Source organism: Oreochromis aureus, linkage group 6, assembly GCF_013358895.1.
Source record: "Oreochromis aureus strain Israel breed Guangdong linkage group 6, ZZ_aureus, whole genome shotgun sequence".
In the NCBI taxonomy this organism is placed as follows: Eukaryota; Metazoa; Chordata; class Actinopteri; order Cichliformes; family Cichlidae; genus Oreochromis; species Oreochromis aureus.
The window spans coordinates 18,392,838-18,418,318 of NC_052947.1; the positions used below are offsets into that span (position 1 = coordinate 18,392,838).

The 25,481-nt window shown below is 44.4% G+C and overlaps 1 protein-coding gene across 5 annotated transcripts in view; it reads left to right on the forward strand.

Annotated features, from left to right (window-relative positions):
* The window catches only part of bnc2 (basonuclin 2), a 165,634-nt gene that overhangs the window by 78,776 nt on the left and 61,377 nt on the right, over positions 1–25,481 (forward strand). For 4 of the 5 annotated variants that reach the window (XM_039613796.1, XM_039613798.1, XM_039613800.1 and 1 more), the window contains exon 3: positions 366–428. The exons of the other annotated variant lie outside the window; for it this stretch is intronic. In XM_039613796.1, the coding sequence (XP_039469730.1) occupies positions 366–428 (63 nt within the window). The remainder of the gene's footprint in view (positions 1–365; positions 429–25,481) is intronic. 5 annotated transcript variants of the gene reach the window in all.

Sequence of the window (25,481 nt, forward strand, 5' to 3'; positions counted from 1 at the left end):
GCTGTACATGCGTGGCTATGAATATCGACCCTCTGCAAGTTAAAAACTCCAGAGTTAAGTGATACTACGAGTCTAATTGGCTCATCAGGGATGTTTCCTCCACAATACAGCAGCCGGAGGCCGCGTTTCTCTCTCTCCTTTTTTTTCTTCCTTTTTTTATTGTCTTCTCCGCTTCAAGTCGGAGGAACGTGGGAACAAGTCAAGGATTAGAGAAGCTTGTAAAAATGTGCCTTCATCTCCACCTGAGGATCTGATGGTGCCACCCAGGCTCGGTGCAGACCTCAAAAGGGGTGGGGAAAAAAATCAGTGTATATCTCCAGTTTAAAACCATCTCTAAAATAGCCTCTTCCTTTTCTTTTTGCAAGGGTGCTGTAACGCGGCTTCCTTTGAAGTGCGACAGGTCGACTATGGGCCGAGATCTGGAAGAGGTACAGTGGCATTACAGCTTGCCTGACTTCTGTCTGCTCTCAGTGCTGCCTGCTTCATCTCACACCGAGACTCTTTTTATCCACGTATGGACACAGCAGGGGTGGATAACACAGACATATAATTTAAAACTAGATAACCCAAAAAATTAATTCAAATAACCAATAATAATCAGTGTTAAAACAATAGAAATAACAATAGAAATTTTACATCTTATATAGCTTTTTGTGGCAATTTTTTTTCTTGGATTTCAAATAATATTTAAAACAAACACTCACTCAGATTTGCAGCATTTTATTCTTTCATTGTAGCATGCATTTACAATTTTAGGATATGGAAAATACTTTAATTTAATGTCAGTAAATTAAATTTATATCTAATATATATATTTATATGTCTTTTTTAATTCTTACAAATCTGCTGGCTTCTTGTCTCCAAACATTCTCTCAAAGATTTGAAAGCCTGACTTTATTTCCTCCAATATTCCAATTTTTCTTTCCATTTCTCTTCCCTTTCCTCTTTTTGTCATGTTTATTTATTTATTTATTTCGCTTGGATCAATATCACAGTCCTGTTGGTTGATTTTCCCTTGTTCCATATATTTCGTTAAAGCGCTGTGCAGCCGGCCCAGCGCTGTCTGTTTATGCCAAACGGTTGGAAGTGAATTCTGTTAGCGCTCAGAGCATGATGATAGACATATTTGTGGAAAAACATGCTCTGCTTTGTTTTGTCTGACTGAAGAAATTAGGTAGATATTATCCTCTTCAGCGCAGTTCAGAGTAGACGCTAATCTGCCTATTAACACAATGATAGATTTATAGCAGTGTGTGTGCGTGTGTGTGTAGGGAGGGTGGAGGCAACCGCGGGGTAAAGTCGTGTTGTATGTTGCATATGTGGTGCATATGCATTGCTTCTTACTGTTGTGTGGGACTTGGAGGCAGTGATTTGATGCATATGTGTAGAATTACCCACAATCGGTGAACGTGTGCGCATGTGTGTGGTTACACTCGCTGTTATTATTTCCATGTCTGTCTTTGATGGGTCGTTGCACACAGAGCGTATGGATGTCTATACATACATGTATCTGGTGTCAAGTGTGTGTCTGTGTGTGTGTGTGTGTGTGTGCGTGACGTTTATGTGTGCGCTAAAGAGTTGGTGTCTGTGCGTTTGCCATTTATTTTTCTGAGTGGGTGGCTAAGCACTCATATGCCAGTTGTGTGAGTGTAAGCGTGTGCGAGAGAGATATTAAGCATGTGAGAGTGTGTGTCCTCCCTGTGTGTGTGTGTGTGCGTCTCTGTGTGTTGGATCGGGCTCCATGTGTGTGCGGGTGCGAGGTGAAGTGTCTCTTGGCTGGCCCTGGCTGGAGAGCTGGAGGAGAGCAGAGGTGAAAGAGGAGATTTGCAGAAAAGACACGCACCACTTCCCCCATTACTACTTTTTCTTTTTCTTCTTCTACTTTTACGTCTTTGTCTCTCACAGCTTCTTCTTCTTCTGCCCTCGCTTTTTCAGCCCTCTTCCTCTTCCCCTACCTTCACCCTTTCTGCTCTGTCTCTTCTTCGCCACTGTCTTTCTCACTTGAAACTCTTCACCAGCAGCAGATCGAATGCTCAAAGACTAAATCAGATGGTTTTTATGCAGCTACTGTCTTTGCAGAAAAGGCTCCTGAGACTAAATCTGTGTAACTGGGGAACATTTTGAGCGTGTTCACTTCATATACTGTGCAGGATTACGACTCATCATAAGACACTAGGACAGAAGAAGCACAGTGTTTTCTTGGTTATGCCTTTTTAATCAGTGTTTTGGTCTGGTAACCTGACTGGAAAAGCTTCAAAGCTTCAACAGAATAGATGACCCTGATAAAGCGCTTATCCCTCAATCTAAACTTGTCCTCTTATACTGCCTAATTCACGTATTACTGCTGCGCACCAGTTAAGAACATCCAGATAACATAGGCAGAACTGAGAATGGACGCTGTGATTTTTGAGCGAGCTGGCATCTAACGCAGTCTTTGTGTGTGATGATGCGTTTTGTAAAGGCGGCGTTATTTCTGCAGGAGAGAAATACGAGAGTAAGACCGAGCAGGAAGGTGGGCACGGCTACTAGTATATTTGCTGTATGCGCGCTCTAGTAAGAGCCCATCTGGTTTGATGAGGTGGGAGGATGCACAAGGTCCCATTCATGCTGTGGTCCCCACTATATTTACCCAAGTGCCAACCAGGGAGATATGACGTCCACAACATTTTTACTTTAAACTAGTTCCAACTGGCGTTTCAAAATCTTTTTCTCTCAGAAAGTGCATCGCCCAGTATGTCTGAAGGTACATGTATACATACGATAACTATGCTAGCTTTTTAAATTTCTGTTTTACACACTGCTTGTCTAGTGGGTAACATCAGTAGCCACGCATTTAATTCCACCCTTTTCCACTCTTTTTCTTGGGCAGTTGACTGACTCTTCACGCGAGCACATATATTCTCCTTTCTTTCACTCACCGTCTTAACATCCTTATGATAGATTTTAATTTTCAATTCGTTTATATGCTGTCTTTTCAAAAATAAAATACCGCACCCTGATCATGTGTATCTCAGGTCAGGCAGGAACCTCTGTAGCTGTGCAATAATGCCCTGCAGGACCAGCATTATGGGTAAGCACTGACCCTGACTCTGTGTGCAAGACCTGGGGCAAACAACGATCAATAAGCATCATGTGAGCATCACTCACAGGCTCCATGTCAGCTGTTTCCTGTTTGTCCTGAGGAGACACCCGCCTCACCACCATGGTGAATGCCCAAATAACGTGGAGGATACAGAGCGATGTCGAGATGCTATCGTGGAAGTAGATGGGGGTGGGGGGGAGTGTTTCTGTATCATATGGAAGCATAGGGTGCATTTTATGGGTGAGGAGCGATAGAAATGCACAGCTCTGGCTTTATCAGTGGGATGAGTGGTGAAATCTACTGGAGCTGAGTCTTTCCCAGGGACCTCTGTTACTCCTGTGTGGGCATGTAAAATCAAAGAAATACAGTGTTCCATTTCCTTTTGTTGTTCTTTATTTATTGCGAGTCGCTTTTTTTGACAAAGTCAATCAATAAAATACTGGTAATCTGAGTACAAGATGTCAACACCGCGTAGCACTGAGGAGATTCATGAGATATTTCAGGCCAGAAAGATTTACGTAGGTTTTATTCATTTGGAATAAATCAGCGTGGTTATTCAAAATATGAGCTATACTCAGCCGTGTGTGTGTGTGTGTAGGGGGGGAGGTGTGTGATTAGTTGCTTACGGCACTGGGAAAACGGTTTACAGTGTTATGTATTTTAAATACAACTGTTGTCATGCAGATTGCATTGAGACGCTTTATGCTGTTTTTTATCTGCTGATGTCCGGGTAAGCAGTGGAACACCCGTCTTTTTACGGTGTTTTTCCTTCTTTCATTTTCTACGTGTCTTTCAAAACACGGCTGTGAGTTATTTGTCTTTGGGCAGTTTCCTGCGGTGCGGTGAAGTCGCCGGTGTGAAGAGGAAATGTGTGTGTTTGAAGGGCTAGTCGCTCAGGATGTCACCACCCCACCACTGGCTAATGAGGGGGACATGAATACGGGGCCAGGGCAGCAGCACACACACACTGACACGGCAGGAATGCAGCAGCTGTCACCAGGATCCAGGCAGTTATAAAAGGCTTGAAATGTAGTTCTTGTAAGTGTGTGTTTGTGCGAGTGGTATTACCAGGGGTTGGTGTGGTGTCGAGAGCTGGGAAGGGGACGACGCTGCCATAGGTGACCCGAGCCACCAGCGGGGTGGACCATCAGAAATCCATTTATTTTGCAGCGGCCTGTGGTATTTTAAGACGTGGCCATATGGTAGAGACATTGTTCTGTATCCAGAGGAAGGTGACATTAGGTGTGACCTGTGCTAAGTGACAGGAACTTGGGCATACTTTCACCATGGCTTCTCCCTTTTCCTGTTATTCCTCAACTCCTGTTATTTTGTTTTCCTTGGAGTTGCGCCAACGCAGCGGGCAAATCGAAAGCCTACTATTTTTACATCCGTCTTTAAGGACCCCTGTCTATTCGCTCTGCCTGCCAATTTGCCCCATCAGCAGTGGCAAAGAAGAAGAGCTCTCAAGGCACCGAGCCTTTCATTTTTCTGTTGGCGATGTAGCTAATGCTGTCACTGTTATTTGAAAAAGCACTCAGAGTGAATTGCTATTATTATTGTTAAAACCATCATCATCATCATCAGGCTTATTTATGGTTATGGATAATGATGGTAATTTTGTTCAGGTCTCGCACTTGACTCTGTCTCTTTCTTCTGCTAATCTGACATATACTGTGTGTATGGGTGTGTGTGTGCGTGCAGGCCTACTGTACAGTGCTGTGTGTTGGCAAATTACCAAAGTTGTTGTTCAAAGAAAATGGTTTTTCCAAAAGGTAACACAGATTTCATGTCCACAATTCACATGTGAGGTGAAGAGAGCTGCACTCAGGCAAGAATAAATATGTTTCATCTTTTAATGAATACATGAAACCGTGTCTGTGAACGGTGGAGGTGGAGGAGGCTTTTCCCCCCCCTTTCACTATTTTCTGTTTCATTTCATTTCTTTCTTCCTTTTTTTTCCCTCCTCTCTTGCGCTCCAATGTTTTATTCTCCATCTATCTCCCCGCTCTGTTCTGTTCTGTCTCCAACTTACCATGGAGGTTTGATTGCTCGAAGCCCAGGGAGGATTTTTTAGGGAGGTTCTGGAGAAGGGAGGCTAGTGGTACAGGCTGTGGTAGGCTTGTAGCCAATGTACATAGTGCGCACGTATTACACATGCACGCACATACACACAGATATAAAGTACAGTGATTTTCTTTGTGCAGATTGTGTAAATTGCTTCTTAACAATGCTGTCATTTTAACCCTCTGAATAAAAACCCTCTAAACTCGAGTCTAAAACCCGTTAGCTACTTTTTTTCCTCTCGCCTTCTTTTTCCTTGTGAGCAAAGTGTTAAAGCAACATGTGTAAGCGTTTGTTTGTGCTCTCTGCTGACTTTGTAAAGATGTTTGCGCTGTTGGATTAATAACGTTTAATGGCCACTGTTAAATGCAGCTGCATTGGCATCCCACAGCTTGTGTTTTTTTTCTGGCAAGCTGAGACTCTGGGTGGCTTTTTGTTTTTGTGAGTACGTGTTGTGTGTGTGTATGCGCTGCGTGCAGTGAAATACTGCTGTGTGCGTGCGTGTATGTGTGTGTGTGTGTGTGTGTGTGTGTGGGCTAGATAGAAGAAGCATTGTGTGTTGTCACTGAGCATACCTGTTCATTTAGGTGCCACACACACTCACAACAGAAAATGACTATTGAGCAGCAGTGTCTGTAATGTCAGTTAGGTCACAAATGATCTAATTTGCCTACCATGATTGACATCAACTGGTCAACCCAGGGGTGGCCAGCCACCATGAATGACCTCTGGTGTCACACTTTGTGGACATTTGTTGTGCGACTGAAGCAAACAGCAGGACGGAGTGAGAATTCTTGTAAGGAAAACGCAGTTTTTGTGTGTGTTAAAAGTGGAAGATGTATCTCCGTTGTTTACTTGTGCACTGGCAGGCACACAAGCGGCCCCACAAACACACACACACACACACATATATATATATATCTATATACGCTTGCTTTCTCTGTGCTGATGTTTTCTCTGTAAATGGCCTGAGCTGCCTCTTCCTTTGTCGGGAAACACTCTTAGCGATAAGTGCTTTGTTAGAGCTTTGTCTGCTGCATGATGTGTGTGACTCTGACTAGCATTTAATATTTTATGGCATTTAATCTATTTGATATGTTTCCGCCAAATCCAAAGGAAAAAAAAAAATCTGCAGCTTTTGTTTCTTTTATTCAGGCCATTACCTCACAGCTTGTTGATCAGTTTAGATTTGTAAAGGGCGGCCGAAAAGGATTTATTACCTAGATTTACCGCCGTTTTCCATCATAAATTCACCATCTTGTCCGTTGCTAAAATCCCATAAGGGCAAAGGTGATCCTTTCTGCCTGATCAATGAGCGTAAATAATACAAAATGTCATTAGAAATGACACTATTTAAAGAGCAGTGGAGTTTACAGGATGCAGCGGCGAAGATAGTGCTTTATGACAAAGGAGAAGAAAAGGAGCCGACAGCTTGTGCATCAGTCAGAAGGTGAGGAGGAGGCTCTCTTTGAGATCAATTGGTAATAGGCTGAAGTCACAGAGGCGATTAGAGGCGTCGACTTGCCTGTGTTGTAAATGCTGTCAGATCTGTTAAAGGAAGCCTAATACCTCTCAGGTTGAAAGCTGTAATAACATCAACTGTAACTGAATCCGCAGGGAAGTGCAAGGGAGACTGCGTGTGTGCGAGTGAGTGGAAAAGGACTGGTGAGGAAGGCGAAAGTGTTTCATTCTGTGTAGATTACATAGGTTTCTCTGTATGTGTTTGTGCGCGCGCGTGTACGTGTGGTGTGTGTGTGAGTGGTATAAAGCGGCGGCAGCATGCATAAAGGCGAGAGCCGCGGGGTTGCTCCTGGCATTCTTTTGGCCACCAGATGCCTGTCACCGCTTTAAGGAAAAAAAGAGCAAGGGGATGAGAAGGAGAGAAGGACAAAGATGAGGAGAGGAGGGAGGGCGAGGAAGGGAGGAGGGGGGTGTTGGGGGGCAGCCACCGCTGTTCAAATCATGTCACGTAGCGCTAATTCATCCAGCCTCATTAGAGAGAGGGAAGGGACCGGAGAGGGCCTCTCTCAGGACAGGGGCCCGGGCTCAAACACACAGCCACACGCAGATATATGCATACACTTAGTTTTCCTCTCTGGCACATACTTACACACAGATACAATTTCGCTGTTCCTCTCTCACACACACACACACGCACTCGCAGGCATACATACACAGATGACACTGGCACATGGCGCAGTGCGGGGGCAGTTTAGGGAATAGAAAATTGCCTTCTCAGGAAGGCCCTGGCCAATTAAGGACCTGACCGTATTGAATGTCAAGTGTTAATTTAGGCTTACCCCCCCAACCCTCCCTCAAACCACCCCCCCACCCTCACCCCTCAATTTCCCAGCAGTCCTTGTTGTGGGGGGGGTGGAGGGTGGGACTAGGTGTTGTGTGTGTGTGTGTGTCCCAGAGATGAGCAAATACATGTCAAGCCAAAGTTGATTGCCTGCTCCGTATTATGTGTCGCAGGCAAGTGGCAAATGTGCTCCCGCCTTTTAGCCTCCCGCGTACCCCCTGAGGGACTCTGCGATGGAAGGAGGAGGAGAGGAGGAGGATTAACTGTACCGCAGTGATAAGAATGGGGGGGTTTACACTAGGGAAAGAGGGGGCGGGGGGGTGAAGGGGACAGAGAGAGAAGTAGAAAGAGGGCAGAGGGTTGGTTTGATCTCATAGGACTGGGTGGTGACTTTGATAGTTTTTTAATTGCCTACATTGCGCAGAGGTGATGTCTCTGGAAAACATTCTTGGAATAAATAGTTTTAAAAAGAGAGCGGGCAAATTTCCGAAAGTTTAGGCAGCTGTTTATTTAAGAAAACGGAAGGCATTTTAACTTTATGAGAAACTTTAAATGATGTCAACGTGATGGCTTTGCTCTAGACTCGCTGCCTTTGGCGTGATCCGGGGTAGACAAGGTTGTCTCTGAGTTGGACTGATGGTAAATGCCCACCTCCTTACCTCCATGATCTAATAGACATCCACTTAGTCTTAATGGCCAGATTCCCTTTCTTCTCTCGTGATGACTGTTGCACTCTTTAAAGGTGTAATTGCCAGCTTGTCTTTCCTATCACTCCCCTCTCACCAAAAGCCTCCTTTTGCCTCTCATGTTCACCACCTTCCTCCCAAGACAGAGGGGAGCATTTCTAAGAAAATAAATATTAATGCTCTGCTTGCATTCACAACAAAGCCAATTCTCCTGTTTTAGCCAGCCCTCTGGCTACATTTGTTAGTGAAAGGCTCTTTGTTTTACATTCGTCTCGGTGCATTTACATGTGCGCCGGAGTTTGTGTGTGTCCGGTGCTAGCAGTGATGTTGTGAAATTGAATAGAGAGGGCGAGTATTGATCATTTACCCCTGTGTGTTATTAGTGCCTGCTGCTACTGACAAAGAGAATGTGAACCACTGGCACAAACGCAAACTGACAAACATACACACACACCTATACACACACACTTTGCTATGTTTACTGAAGAAATACAGTATGTTGTTTGCATGTTGTGACAAACGTAATGCATTCCGTCATAGGGAAAAAAGTATACTTTCCCACTACATAATATTTTATGGAAATATCAACATTATTGCCCAGACCCGGTGGTGGAAACCTGTAAAATTACAGCTCCAGTAGTGTTATGACGGACTGGGTTATGTGTCAATGACTTATATGCGTCAAGGGTCTTTTCAAATGGGGCCAATTTTTATGCTCTCTGCTCACGCGCAGCCACACGCAAATTTATTATTACAATCTGTTTTTTCAATCTCCCGTAAGTGATAACAAGTTCTGAGTTCACAGAGGTTATGGTGAAATGTAATTTGGGCTCTGATCACTGATATTCAAACAGCCACCGTACAAGCCTCCGGGGCCAGGGGAGGGGTAGGGTGTTAAAGCCAAGTGTAAGTGCTCTGTCTTTGGGTAGACATGGACATCGGCGGGGCCTCTGGAGCTCCAGTGAGACGGGGGTTGAGAAGTCTGTCAAGCCCTAATTGATCACCCTGACCTGGGGAACTAAGTACCAGATGAAGGGGGTGCGGAGGAATGCAATAGATAAGGCTAAAGGGAAAAGAAAGAAGGGGGGAAAAAAAAGAAGAAATTGTGCGACCGGTGACTTAATCTCTCTGGACTGGTCATTTCCCCCTCCGGATGATAGATACAGTAGGCCTAGCGTGTGACACAGATGGATAATGCAGGCGTCTGGGGTGATAGAGTTATAAATTAACACATTACTGGACCTTAATGTGGACTATTGTGGACGACCTCACACCAACATCATCAACCCTCCAGGCGTGCACACACACACAAACACGCCTACAGTTTCACTGATGCGTCTAGCTGAGCTCAGGGTGCGGATTGTTCTCCTCAAGTGGCATTGATTTGTTAAAGTGCTGAATTAGCAGGATCAGTCCAGTTGCTGGTCTTTCTTCTATTTTCTTTCCTTTTTTTTGATTTGACAATTTTACCCTTTTTTTCCTCTTTTACGCCATCCTTGTTACTTCTCTCGCCTTACTCAAACGCTGATTTTCCCTCCTTTTCTGCTCTGTTTCCACATTCTTGACTCCTCTCCCCGTGTGAAAGATATTCACACACTCTTTTGCTGCTCAGACACAAGTGCTCCAAACTTTGCTCCCTCGGTTGTCCTGGCTTTTTCCCCGAGTCTTCTCTCCAGCTGGAAGGTCTCACCTAAAGAGAACAGTTGGTTTTTCTCTCCTTCTCGTGGCCCACACAATGCTCGCCAGCCAAAACTGTTGTGTCCCTGAGTTTGAGACTTAAAGGGGAAGTGGTATGTGTGTGGTTGGGGATTGGTATTTAATAGCCAGACATACAGAAGAGTTAATATCCAGAGCAGCAGTAGCCTGCACATTGTAAGGCCACACACAGTGACAAGGTTCTGAGCAGCTCGCTGTATTTAAAACTCAGCCCGCTCCTGTGGAGCGAGGCAATGGCTTATACATCTACAGGGTAACCGCAGCGAATTCCACCGGTGTGAATGTCATTCGACAACAAATGAGTGCTTCTGGAAACCGAGCGGTGTACAGTAAGGGTCACTGGTCTCTCTGTCTGCTGAATGTGGAGTGCTGTGTTATACTTGGGCTTACGAGTGGGACAGACTGTCTGCTTTCTGAGGCCGAGTCCCTAGCCAAGAGGTGCAGATTTGTTAGTGTCTGCTCCATTATCACCCATCACTCTCATGGTTTGTTGTATTGAGTGCAAGTGCATGAGAGAGAAAGTGAGTGAGCGGAGTAACCGGAGACTGTCCCCCCACTTTCTAGTTTTCTGTGATTCAGCCCAACAGTTAACATCTGGTGACCAGTGACTGACCTTCTTGTGATTTCACACACAAACACACACGCACACTAAGAGTCGGACTGTATCCAAGTGATGAGTGAGTGACCACCCATCTACCCCTCCTCCCCTGCCAAGTATCCATCTATGCCAGATCCCCCACCACAAGTCCGTTCCCTCACTGCGCATGACTGGTCGATGAAAGGTTGATGGGCGACTGGTCTGCCCATAGTACCAATAAAATACTCAATAATGTCCCAGAAAAACACCTAAGAGTAGAAAGCACCTAAGCACACTGGTGCAAACACACACACACACCTCATTGTGGCACAAAAAGTAAGCACAAACCTCACCAGCTAGTTTGCATGTTGGCATGTTAATCTAATCCTTTAATCCTTATAAAAAGTTTGAGTAATTTAGCCAATTGTTGGTTTTGGAAGTTTAAATGGCTACAGTGACAACTTGTTGGCTCCTTCTTTTATATGTTGTGTTTTGGCAGTCTTATATGACATCAAACTGAACGTCTCTGGCTTTTAAACTGTTGGTTGTTTTTCTGATTTTACAGACCAAACTGTTAATTGGTGAACTGAAGCAACAAATGCCAGATTTATCGATATATCATAACACAAATAAGAACGATACTAATACAGTGGTCTGCAAAAAAACAAACAATATGGAATGAGAAGTATGTCTGGGTGATAGGAAAGGCCAGCCGTTGTTTATGTGAATACAGTGTGTTTGTGTGTCTTCTCTGCTGGGTGACAGAGGAGTGAGCAACACAGTTGGAGGCAGAGCAGAAGTGACACACGCCCCTCTGCACTGGGTCACGACCTTTGTCGCCCTTAGCTCGTCTCTGTGTCACATGTTTTTGTGTGCAATAGCATGTCAAGGAGTCACTGTCCCTTCAAAGGAAATGGGAAGTACCTCGGTTGATGTAATCCAGGGGAACAAGGATTATGCGAAGAGGTGAGTCACAGGGAGGGCATAATGGCAGCGTGATGTTGTGACTAAAGCTCTCCGTTCAAGTCAAACAGGGGGGTTGCAGGGAAAGACACTGGGGGAAGACCTGACGTGTGACGGGAGGGTGACTGCATGAAAAGAAAAGAGCAGACAGAGTGACAGAGAGTGACAAAGTGAAAATGCCAGTGGAGCATCTCAGTAAGAAAAAGTGAAGGATAGTGAGCGGGGATGCAAGAAGGCAGCCAGGGGACTGAAGAAGAGAGATGGGGGTGGGGGGGGGAACTGAGGCTGATCCATTGTGACAGTCACTTAGAAGGATTTCACTTCCCCTAAACTGTGGCTTGAAGGAAGAAACACCATAAGTTGGGACATTATGGTCTGAAGGAGATATGACAGGACACATGTGGAGCCGAAAAGGGAGGGAGGGAGGAAGGAAGGAAGTTAACCAGAGAGCGCACGCGTGCACGTATCTATCCTCAGGAGAATGCAATCATATCATTTGCTTGTATGCTCGTGGATTGTTCTGTATATGTGCACTACATATGCTACCCAAGTATCGTGTGCGTTTCTTTCTGTGTGTTTGCCTATGTGGGGCCACAGAAGGGTTCTCGCTTGGTGCACACCATGTCTGGGAGAGCCAGCATCTCGCTCCTCATGGTACAGTGTGTTACCACATTGCCTCCCTCATTCCTTCACCTCATGTCTGTAACTTAACCTAGTGACGAAGGGCAGGAGGGGGAGAGGGAAAAAAAAGAAAGAAGAAAAGCACAAGAAGCTGGAGCGAAATGTTGCCAAGAAAATAGGCCCCTTATTTTGTCTTTTCTTTGGTTTATTTGATTTTGGCCTTTTCGCATGTTAATAGTTTTTTTGTGTGTGTGTCGTAGCTCTGATAAGTGTCCCTAATGTTCTTTTTGCTGCAGTACATTTTGTTACCCCTGTGCAGCAAGCTCTGCCAAGAATGTCACTGTAATTTGAGTGTAAGTGGATTCCAAGAAATACACTTTTCCTGTTTCATTGAGTCGTTTTGCTTTCAGCGCTATTATGTCCTTCGTGCGAGCGAGGCACTGGCGAAATTGTCTCTCGGTTTTTCTCTGGCTTGTGTCTTTCTGCGTGGCACCTACCGTTACAGTTCACCGACAGTTCTGTTAATTCTCTTTCCATTTGTGTGACTCTGTGTGTGTGCAGACAAATAATGACAACAACAACAAAAAAAGTTTCCATTTAGAAAAATGCACCACACATGACTACAAGCTATTTTAAAAACCTCCAAACACATCTCCTGTATCTTGTGTACAATCTGTAGTTTTAATGCATATGTGACATTTTTACAGGTAGGAGGAAATGAAATCTTTGCTATTCACACTTTGTTAGCAGGTCCAAGCCCTGAAAATATGATTTTTTTTTAAGAAAACGACATACATTATCAAATAATAACCATTTACAGCTCTGATCAACATTTAAAGACAAGATTTAAAAAAAACAACAAATTGAGATATTTGGATTAGATGAGCGCTGCCTTCAATCCACTGCTGCTAATAAGTCACACGTTTCCTCTGAAGGGCTGCATAAATGAAGCTTCCAGCCTTCTGTCCTTGCCACCTTCCCTGTTTGTGCTACTCTCCGCTCATCAGTATGGCAGTTGTGTTTGCTGAGCTGGCTTCTGATAGACTTTTGTTTGGTTGGGTCATTTGAGATTTGGTATTAGCTCTCTCTCTCTCTCTCTCTGTCTCTCTCTCCTGTGGGTTTTATTCAGATGCACCTCCAGACTGTGCTGAGGCTGTGCTATGTTAGGGATTGATGGAGGAGGGAAGGAGGGGGAGACTGGGACAGGGGCTGACGGGTATTAGACCCCTGAACACAGCTGGGACCTCTACTATGAAAGAGATGGTAATGACCGTCTGTTAGCATTAGAGAAGATGGGATGAAAGAATGGCCGGCAAACCCACTGAGAGAAGACACTTTGCCACTGTGTCAAACCTGAGCCTGAAATTACCTTTGCCACCTCTGGCTGTCCTGAGGACGAACGGCGGTGGCTAATTTTCACCTGATTTTACTTGCAAACAACAGCACAGAAGTAAGAGAAATTCATACAGGGAATTAATTATCATTACATACACTGTTTGTATTTATGGAGATCAGCATCTCAGAGCCCGAAACAGTTTCCTAGTAAGGCCATATTTGGAGAGAAAATATGTCAAAAAAGTTTAACAATTTCTAGGAGACCACTGGATTGGCACTGCTTTATCTCAGACTCTTATAACTTTTATTCCAGTGTAACTTCATCCAGTGTGCTATTCAATATTCAATGTTGATGGTATTTTCGTCTTATGACTTTTAAAGTTTTCCCCTTTTAAGTCCATCCATCTCACGAGCTTCAGCAGAAAGAAAAAAATGGTACCTAGATGAAACTCCTCACAACAAGCATGTGTGGATTTTTCAATAAGTGGGTCATGATCTCTGGGAAGACACACTGCTGCTGACTTTTTAAGATGTCTTTTTTTTTCTTTTTGGTGCTCTGAGCACCTCAAGGCGAGGGTCATTTATTTCCTTTATAATCGAGAGAAAGGCAGCCATCTCTGCAGCTGATGTTCTCCAGAACTGGTCAATTCAAACCAAAAAGCGCTCCAGGGCAGAAGAAAAATACCCAAACTTGGTTTTTGTGTAAATTGTCCCTTTAACACGACCGCATGAACACAGCTTGCCTTTTTACATGTTGAGCTATTTTTGGTGTGAACATCCTCAAAAAAAACGAATAAATAAATGAATAAAAAACTTTGTAAAGTAAACAGAGTAGGGTAGGAGATCCCAAGAGTTGCACAAATTGTTATGTTTATGTTTAATCACAGTGTTTCGACCTACCCTAGCTTAGCTGAACCCATGCTTTGGCAGTTATTAGCCTATAGGTATGAAAAAAAAGGCTGCTTCCCACTCCTTAGTGCATATTACCCATACCCCCTTGCAGCAGTCATTACCCATGACAGGGGTCAAGAAAGGTTGCGGCCTAAGCACTCCATCGACTATGGAGTCAATAAAGGACTCGTGTCTGCCCACAGTGACCTTTATAGTGATCTATTTAAGTGAGCGAGCAATATGTGTTTGTATGTCGGTGGTGTTTGTGAGAAAATTACAAGTCAGCGCATTACCCGTGACCCATGCTGTGACTTGCTGTAGCTTCAAAAAAAAAAAAAAAGTGGCTTCACTTACAGTAAGATGTGACTTCACTGGAAAGACTCAGTGTTTGTGAAGGTAGAGCCCTGAACTGAAGAGCAAACACTTTTCTAGCCCCAAGTCCAGTTAAAAAAAAAATAAAAATGTAACAACCCGTAGTAGCACCAGCAGCAGCGGCAGCTCTCCATACAGTCCGCACAAGCTTAAATAATTTATCTCCTCTTGCTCTCCTTGATTTCTCTCTCTCTCTCTTTCCATGTGGCTCTCTGTTGCTGCCCCCCTCCCCTCCCCCCTCCTTTTAGCACATGCTTCATTTGTTTGCTTTGAGGAGCTAAATCTTGTTTGCGCGTATTAATAAGTCAAGGCGGATTATGCCCCCACCGCCACGGCCCCTGTAGCGTCCTAGCCCTCTCTGCTTACGCTGTATTTGCGGCTGGGTGGCTCTGTTTGCAGAATGCCCCCCTCCCCTCCACCACCCCCACCCTCCCGCCCAACTCCATACCAGAGAGGCCTAGCGCGCTAGGCTAATTAGATTAATTCCGATGCCTGTAATGATTGCTCGCCATCTTTTTTTAATGACTGGTGCATATCAAAGAACAGTAAAGCATGCTACCAGCAAAGCCTGCTCCCAGTCCTCCAGTGTGTCAGACCCAGTTGGGGGAACTAGCTTAGTGTTTGAGAGTTAGCATATTGCCATTGCGGGTGTCTGTGTGTGTGTACATTTGTGTTACTGCAGGCTAAGAAAGAAAGAACATGTGTTCAGCTTAGCTTCTGCCTGGCCTCATAAAAAAATTAAACAAATTAGGAAATATAAATATAAATCATCATCAAATGAATACAACGATCATTTTTTAATTGTTAGTCTGAAACCTGTTATTTTGGTTATGAAGCAAAATAGATTCAGAGAAAAATAATTATTAGTGTCACTTTTAACTTGCTTTGTTTTCCCCGTTTCCTCTTCACTGTAAGAAAAATCAAAAGTAAACTGAATGTCATTAAGCATTAAGTCTCAGCTTACACCTTGCCATCCCTGAGCAAGTGTGTTCATCATCCCTCTTTATGCATTTGAGATGTTGCTCATCTTTAATAGATAGATCTAAGTCTCTTCCCTCTTTCTTCACCCCTCTGTCTCTGGGCCCTGTAAAAAGGAGTATAAATATTTGAGAGGCAGGCAGTTCAAAAGTGGGGGAAAAAGGGGGCATTTAGCGTAACCACTTGGAAACACAAATGTGAAATGAGAGACTGTGAAGAGTAAAAGGAGGGATGAAAGGAGAGGCGCAAGATCATGAGGCACGAACCAGAACTCATTCAGAACAAAGTGTCTATGTGCGTGGTTCTTCCCCAATTTTATTCTTCTCTTTTGCTCACGCGTTGAATGAATATGTGCAACTTACATTTCTCTCACTGTCTCTCTCTCTCTCTCTAAACACACACACACACACACACACACACACACACACACACACACACACACACACACACACACACAAACACAGGGTAGATTTCCATAAAATATTAAAGGAGGTGTTTCCTGTAATTATAGCACTGTTTGCCTCTGCCTCAAAGCCTGATCTGTAATTAAACAGGATTGCACACACATATGCCAAGGTAAAGCACGCACAAACACATCTCCAAGCTGCCAGACACACACACACACACACACACACACACACACACACACACACACACACACACACACACACACACACACGCACACATTGAGCACGGTGCAGACTTGTGAGTAGATCACTCTAAATCAGACTCTCACATAACACTTGCTCAAATTTGTACACACGCACACTCATTGGACTCATTCATAGACAAGTGGTCAAACACATTGAGCTCTGAGCAAACACACACCTTCCACTTCATCACGCGCACACACTTTTATCTCACTCCCACAAGGAAGAAAAAAAAATCAGCACTCTGTAAAATGCTATCTTTCCCAGACTCCCTATTGTGATGTTATCTCCATAACTATCCATATATTGATCCACCTCACTCTTCCCTCCTCTTTAATTCTCTCTCCATCTGCCCCCACCACCACCCCTCCCTCCAACCCCTCACCCACCTAGCCCTTATCTAATCTGGCTATGCCACTAATGGCAGCCATTCCCAGCCATGAACAAGTGCCATAATGTGCTCTGGTAAGCCGTTATGATGTGAAATGACCCTATTGATTGGCTTGCATCCCCACTGACAAAAAAGAAGTGGCGGCAGTCACTTATTACTGTTAATGAGCTGTGGGATGGGCCCTAAGTGGCATGTCGCACATGCACGTGCGCGCTCGTATGCGTGCATGCACACCAAAACACAAGCGTGTGCATTCAAATGCACGCGCGCGTGCTTTGCATAATTGTAGCAGCATTACTCCTACCTGTCTGCGTCCCGCCACATTGCAGCTCGTTAGCGATGGGAGGTCCCACCGAGTGGGCGAGTGACGAGCTTTTAATGGCTGCCACTTGCCATTGTCATGTCGTGTTTTCGATGGCTGTTGCATCTGTTTCTATTTTTGCATCTGTTGTACACACCTGGTGTGTCTTTAATGAACAAAGCAAAACACTGCCACTTAGTCTGACAAATGATACAAGCTTTGGTGATCTGAGTACAGCATGTTGAAGCACAGGAGCCCAGATGTGAGCTGATGTAGGCAGTGTAACTGGAGCTGTAGCGGCGGTAAGTGTAACACTGGGGAAAACAAAACTTGGAGGGCTGGTTAGACACCAGTGTGTCATGGCCACAGGCAGGGATCTGACTTGGACCCAGTGCCATGTAGACAGAGGGAGGATATGCATGCAAAATTGTTTTATGAATGGAGAAAATCTTCTTTTTCTTGCTCGTGTGTGCGTACGTACACAGACGCTGCATTTTTTTTTCAAGCTGGCAGCACCTCGCGGGGATAATCCATGGGACACATCCAATCAGCCACAGTGCATGTGCGACACATGTTTTTTTATTCAATCTTCTTGTCTTTTCATCTTCCGCCACAACCAGAACGCTTCCTGCTATTTTCTTCCCAGCTCGGTACAAACGAATAACAGATGTGAAAGGCTGGAACATATACTCCCGTCTCCCCTTCCCCTCGTCCTGTGCTGTGACTACTCTGTGACAACCTTTGCACTCTCTCTCTCTCTCTCTCGCCTTCTTTCCCACTCTATTGTTTCCCTGAAGCCTGCCCATCCCTCGTCCGCTATGTGGGGACAAGAAGCTGCACCCATCTCCCACCCGTTCCCTGTTCCCTTCTTCTGACACTTTTTGGATCTTAATATTCTCCGTGGGACCTGCATAATGTTATTGTACTTGTGTAGGGGGGTTACCCTGTCTATGCACTGAATCATTTATGGGAATGACAAGTCAACTTGTCTTAGAAGAACAACTGTGTCATCCAGTTCCTTTTGCATTTCATTGGGACAGATCATCAGATTTCCATGGAACTCATATGGCAAGTACAGTTAAGCAGAACAGCTGGGAGCCACCTTGAAAACACTACAGAAATACACTGAAGCTTTTGGAAAGCAAGATTTCTCATCTTGTCGTAGAAGTTTGCATCCTACAATGTAAAAATTCTGCTAAAAGTCCCACAAGGTGCTCAGAAATTTCCATGCACAGTAAATCAATTAGGAGGTTTAGCAATTAAATTCTAATTCAATGAATTTGCTTATTTCTCAAACCCTCAAAGCAATAAATCAATGGTGTATCAATGTTGAATACTTGAAAAACATGCATTAATGCAAGGCCTCGGCAATAACAGACGATATAGTGGGGGTGTCTGGGAAGAGTCAATATTTTCATATGTAAGCCTGTGAAATTAATGACCTAATATCTGCAACGAGAAAGCTCGTTTTAAAGGCATAATCCTCTCCCTGTTTCTTGGGAAGACAGAAGCAGCAGAATCAATGAAGATTTAGGCTCTGGGAAATTATAACTGCACGCGTGCACACACGCAAACACGCAAACACACAGGACAGCATTCAGACGAGGACGCTCTGTCCGCTGTGCCAGATCCATTGCATGTTAAGTGTGCATTTTTTCCCATTTGAACACACAAACTGACAGTGTGTAATAATGGCTATTCTTAAATTTTTTATTAATGTTATTGCTATTTTTCTTTATTTGAGAGGAAATTAGATTTTTACCTACGGAGTGAAGTCTGTGTGAAACAAAAAGCAGCCCATGACATTTGGCAGATCTTAAAATTAGCAATCAGTTACTGAATTAAATCCAAAGACCAAATATGACTGGAAACTGTACCTCTACTTTACAGAGTGAAAACACATGTTGAAGGAGTGATTTCTAATTTTACTGTAACATGCTCCAGTTCACAAACTGTACAGGACTCGCTCTCGGATTGTGGCGCAGAGCTTTTTTCTTCTTAGGAGGGCTCATTTATTTAGGCCCGTGCGAGTTGTGTGTCTGAAACCCTTACCAAGCTTATCGGTTACAATACCAGGAAAGACAAAGGCCCTTCTGCATTTACTGAACAGCAGTAGTTTCCTGTGCGCACGCACACACACACACCCTGACACACTCACACAGTTTGAGCTAAAATGTCATTACACAGCTGGAACAAAGAGCTCGACGAGACGGGAGAGACAAGGAAAAGAGTAAAAAAGAGAGACCAAAATGGTACTTAATTCTTTCATTATCCAAATGAATGAAAATCACAGAAATGAGTCAAGACAAAGCCCTACATCTGTCTCAAAATTAGCCCGACAATTACACGAGAAAGCTAATGAAGGCAGGGGCTCTGTGTGGCAATAGCTCACATCTGTCGAAAGGCTTTTGATTCCATTTGGAGTTAAGGTCTCTGAGGCCGGCCTGGTCTGGTGCCAACTGACCTTCTTTATCTGACCTCTGACCTCTGTAGTAACTTGGGAACTGGGCTGATAGCTGATTTGTTGGCGAAACAGAGACAGTAGGTGTATTCTTGACTATTTTATTTTCACTGAATTTCCCTGCATTGGTAATAGTATTCATCACAATCACACGCTTGTTCGATGACTTGTTTAACAGCGGTACAGCCTGGCAGCAAACTGACCCTGCACTGATGCAATACAAGTACCAAAACCGTATCGCTACACCACGTTTTAGTACCAATAGGAGGGCACAGTGGCTGAGAAAAATAGGAAGAATAGAGAGGTAGGGGGCATGTAGAGGACAATCATTAGACTGCACAGAAGGTGGGATGAGGAGAGGCGGCTGGGTGTAAGAAGAAGTGAGGGGGAACCTCAGCGGTCCCTGAGCATCTGGCAACGCGACGCAGGGAGCCACGGTCGCTGTCATTAATAGTGATGAAATCATTTAAGCCATCAGGACTAAACGAGCCAGTTAAGAGACACTCAACGCTACACTTCTGTCTTGAGACAGAGAGTCATTGCCTATCTGCATTGCTAGCATTGAACACACACACACACACACAGAAAATAGATGTGTGCATGTGCGGAGGCTGGCAGGTTGTAGAAAGTGTATTAGGAAAATGACCGATGTGTTATTTTTACACTGCTCTGTTTGTGATGAACCAAACAAAATCCAGTGTGAGGGTGGTTTCCAATGTTAAAATGAATTCCAACTGCACGGGATAGACTAAGGTATGAAAAATCTCGGTGGTATGTTCCAATATCACGCAAAAGAGATTTCAAATTCAGCTCGGAGAAAGCATTTTGTTTGTGGCAACATCTGGCAACAATGAATAGCAGTTATTGATAAAATAGCTGTAAAACCAGAAGTAGATGACGAGTGAGTTAAATGAGCAGATATGTTCATTTACTTGCTTTCTGACTTGTATGCACAGTCTTTAAACCTTGTGACACTTCTTGCTGAAAACTGTGCATTATCCTTTAACCCAGACCCAGCATGTTGACATGAGGTCTACAGGACTGAAAAGCATTATAAGCTCACCACTAAGTGAGAAGAAAAGTAAATGTTCCAGCAGCAGGCCTGCTGTAAACAGTCAGAACAACAAACAGGACAATTATCTAGTCCAGGCGCTACCTGTACATTAACATTCTCCACAGTGTGTGCACTATGGCAGCGAACTCCATGCTCTTTGTCACCACAGAGAGTGAGAGCTCGAGAGCTGGTGGAATCCGGCAACAAACTGTTGTTGATTATTGGTGTGCCACAATTTACAAGAGATGTGCCACCATTAGAGCTGCAGCGAGCGGAGAACCAAACCACTGGCTAAATCTGCCATGAAATACTACACTGCTGCAATAAAACCTGAGTATCTGCACCAAAATGGAAACAGATGAACCTCGTCAAGGATACACTGTGCTTTTTTTTCCCTCCCCCACCTCCTTGTTTCCTGATTCTTCAGGTCTTCTCCAGATGAGCGCTGAGAATAATGTTGTTGGGTTTTTTTTATGATTGCGTGCATTGATGTGCGTGCGTAGCGTGCAGCATATGCCAATCACGTGTGTGGGGATGGTGTGCACACTGGTGCATGCTTGTTGGTCTATGTGTGTATCATGTTATGTTATGGCCTAGACAAGAACTGAGCCCACAAAGGAAATCCACTGCCAACAACAGCACAGCTATTGGCATGGAGCCATACCACCCCAGAGGCTTATGGGATAGGGTTTACAACCAGAGACAGAGTGTAGGAGGGCAAAATCTGTAAGGGTCACTCTGTGTTATATTTTATATAGTGTCCAGTACTTCTACTATGCTTTAATGGAATTCCATGTTTCCCTCTCTCTCTCTCTCTTTTTTTTGTAATAACTAAAGTTTTCATCTGGTACATGTGGAGATAAAAAGCAACACTTGGTCTGCAGGCTACTCTGCACTCATTGTACAAATCAGGCTATTAATACCAAGCATTACACTGATGTAGAGCAGAGTACCACAGATTTATAGACTACATTAGTAGTCAGATGAGAACATTATGGTGTTCAAGTGAATTAGGGCAGGGGCTCTCTCCCTTGTTTGCTCCAGGGGTGAGGTTGTGATATCCCATTACTTCCTCAAACCCCTCACTCAGAGAGGACAAGTGTGCTTTTTCCATCGGAGCTCCAGACAACTTCTTTCCAGTATGTTGGCTTTTCTTTCTTTTTTTTGTTATATAATGTTATTTGATCACTGCAAAGCCATCCTGGACTGCTGGTTACACTGTACAGATGTGCAATGGTGATTGGTTTATTAGCCTTGTAAACATAATGATGTGCTGCGTTTGCCTTTTTGGCAAAGCAGCAGACTAAAGTGGCTGCAACATGGCAGGATTACTCTCTTTTTCTCCTGGATGTTCGCTTAGATGATGCATCATTTGTGTAGAGTTTCACTGGAGTTAACAGTCAATGAACATTTTCTAGTGGCATCGTGTAGAGTCTGAACCCAAAGCCCCAAAAGCACCACTCTTACTCCTACCACTACCCTCTCTTCCTCTCCTTTGTCTTGTCATCCTTTTTTTCCTCTAGTCTCTAGCGAGCATCCGTGCTTGCCTTTCGTCAGTGGCCATTTATTGACAGAGCACTACATTCTAGACATATCTGGGGATTAAGTTGCAAATTTAAGCAATGGGAAAATCAATGGGTTCCTCTTTTAATTCATGAGAAAGGCTGTCACTGTGGAAAAAAAAAACAGTAGGGAGATGTGGCTGTTTAGCTCACATTCATCTAGAGAGAAGCAGAAGAGGAGGAGGAGGAGTGAGGACAGCATCCTTTAAATCTCTCCATCAAATGAGGGCAAGACTGATGGTGGTTTGCCAGAGATCAAACCACTTTAGAAAAAATAAACCCTTTGTTTCCACAGTACCATTCAGTAGACTGACTGCTCCATATTTGAATGGGACCAAGCGTTCATTCTTCTTGATCAGAAAGCAATGCACTCTGGTCTGGGAGCAGGAGTGTGTTTCATGTCTTTTAAGTCCATGTAGAAACACAAGGAGTCAGCAGTGTTGGGAGAAACTGCTGCAGTGGGTTTAAGCACTACCTGGACTCTCAGCCAATAAAAACAGGTATCTGCTTGCACAGATGTGTAGTCTCACTCTTGCCAGGTTTTTTTTTTCTTCATGTAAAGCTGAGGAGTCATCTAGATCTTTTGTCTTCATCTACAGAGATTCCAATCACAGGCTGTTCTGTTTTTGATAGAAAAAGCTTAATTTGTTTAAAGTTTTGCCCGTAGAAGCTCAGTGTACAAGCAGCACTTAATAAAGACAGGTAAAAAAGGAGAGCTTGCCTCACAAGTCCCTTAATTCCCGAACATTAGACGTTTCTGGCGAACATTCAGTAAAGTCATCAGATCCCCGTGTTTTATGACTCCTCTAAACCGGTCGCATTCATCCCCAGGTTAGACTGTGTTACTGTGTATCCCCTGCTGACTTCAGGGAATTTGATTTTTTTAATGAACAGCTCAATATCTAATTCATTAAAGTGGCTGTTTTATTTGATGCATTTTCCTTACTCCAGCTGAACCCAGGGAGTAAGCCTGGGGATAAGGGGAGACGGTCCTGTTGATGGATGTCCAGTTACGCACACAAAGTTCCCCCTAGTGCGAGCCAGAGTGCGCCCCTTCAGAGACAATCGGTGTTGGGGGGGTCTCACTTGATTGTGACTCCGCTCTATGGGGAAGGAGAGACTGACTTTTACTCTGTATGAATGCCGAACGACGGGAGCTGTAATTGGCCTTGCTCACACTCTCCCTCATCATTAGAGGCAGGCCAAGAGGCAAGCTTAACAATCGGTAAGGGGCGCACTGCCAGTGCTTTCTCTAAACCTCTGAGCGTCTATCTGACAGTGAAAAAGTATAAGGAGGCACGTTAGGCTTTAGTGCCATATTAAAAAATGTCGCCCATGGCTCCGCTTTGTATGTGTATGTATCCTCTGCTGCTCTGTAATTAGCATGTCTCTCATTTACAGACTTGTCTGTGGTCCTCTGTCTGATCTCTGTATAGATCAGGTCTTTTCAGACACGGTTTTATATTCACAGATATAAAAGAAACGTTTTGCATGCCATAAAATCCAGCAAGTATGATATACATTAAGCTGGAGGCCACGAAGAAATAAAGTATACAAGGGAAAGGTGGAGTAAAGAGATACACAGAGTCTTGGTGAAATTTGAAGGGGTCAGAGGAGGTGTGGAAGGGGCTCCCTGGCGGGGGCCTGAGGGGGGGGTAGGGCAGCTGGGGATGTGTCAGGTGCCTGAGCTGCGCTCTGTGCTGGGCAGTGTTGTTGTTACACCGAGGGCAGCGCCACAAGTCCGAAAGTATTGATTTCCCGCCTTGTCAAGAGGCAGAGAACTGTCATGTGGAGAGCACTGACCTTGGTACACACACTAAGACAACTATTCCCCCCGGCCCCCCACGGCACAGAGAGGAGAGAGAGAGGAGCAGATGCAAGACACAGCAGCGGCAGGCAACAAACAAGAACGCGCTACCAAATCTCCTGCGGGGGGCTGGGGGTGGAGGAGGAGGAAGGAGAAGAGAGAGGAGGTGAGGAAAAAGAAAGAAAAGAAAGACAGAATAAAAAGAGGAACAGGAAGCAAGAGAGCGAGAGAGAGACAGGAGCTAACAGTCAAAGCCAGGGCCAGTTCCCCTGAGTTGTCAGTGGGCAGCCCAGTGTCTGGTTATCACACTGTTTGAAATGACAATGGCTTGACTTGTATTTTCCTCCTGAGACCCAACTCAGATCTATAAATCAGAGAGAGGGAGGGAAGGAAGGAAAGAGGGGAGGGGGCGGTGGGTTGGAGGAACAGAGAAAAGAAAAGGGCCGGTCAGAAAAAGAAACAGGAGAGCCCGGCAGTAAGGAAAAGCCTGACAAAAAAGAAACGTCGGGGAGAAAAGGAGCACGAGATTGACTCCCTCTGTCTGTGTATCACTGGTGTACTTGTAGCCTTTGAGATCTACAGAGAAAGACAGAGAGGAAGGAAGGGAAATAAAGCGGCAGCTCAAGTGAAATGTTTTTCATGTGGAAGCTCCATCAGGATTTGACAACAAAAAGGGCTCCCTGTCACCTGCAGCTACACGGCGGGGCTCATCCCTAGTCACCGAGGAGCGCAGCGAAGAGAGAGACAGACAAGAGAAAACACAGCCTACAAAGAGCTCTCCCTGGGTTATATCAGGGTGACAGACACTTAAGAGACCCAGCTTTAGTCACACATCTCTCGCCTCAGATCAGGGCATTTTGCTAACAAGCTCGGCAGCAAGTTTCCCCTCTTGCACACTGAGAGACTTATGAATAAAGGCCACTTTCTTCATGATGAAGAGTTCCATGCCGAGTCGTGAGGGAATCTTTTCACAAAGTCTCTTTTTTGGTGAGTCTGAAAGAAGCTGCGTCCTAATTGAATTAGCTGGCTTATTAGTGTTTGACAGCGTAAGCTCGGCTATAAGTAAGGAAGACTTTGGGATGTGAATTTAAAGAGCGGTGTTGGTTTTGGTTCTAATTTTACACTCTCTTGACACACATTATTCCCCTTAGCTGCAGTTAGGCCCCAATATGGTAACGCTAATAATACCGTATGTGTGCAAGGGGGTTTTAAGTGGCTGTCTCACCTCAATTGCCAGGCCTGGGAAGCACCCAGTCATCCTAGTGGCTACAGCCTTGTCCGACCTCATCAGCGGTGCAGATTCATCATTTATGGATAAAGCAGAAACAGTGGAATGGGTGTGATTAAAAAAAAAGAAAGAAAGAAGATTCATTAAAAGTACTGAGGGTGTCATTAGACAGAAACACAGAGGTGGTTTATTGTTACATTTGAAGATAAGAACATGCAACCTTCTTGATTCTCCTATTCTCAATCCTCTTATTTCAACATGTCTTAAAGGGAAAAAAACAGATTAAGCCCACCTTTGGCCATAACACTGTTTAGCAGCCTTGACGCTGATGTTTTTTGCCTTTGTTAGTCTGCCTTAATTTGGTCAAATCTAATTGCTAATTACACTTGCTTTCATTATCGCCGTGTGTTAAATCCAAGGGCTTTAACAGTATTATCTCTACC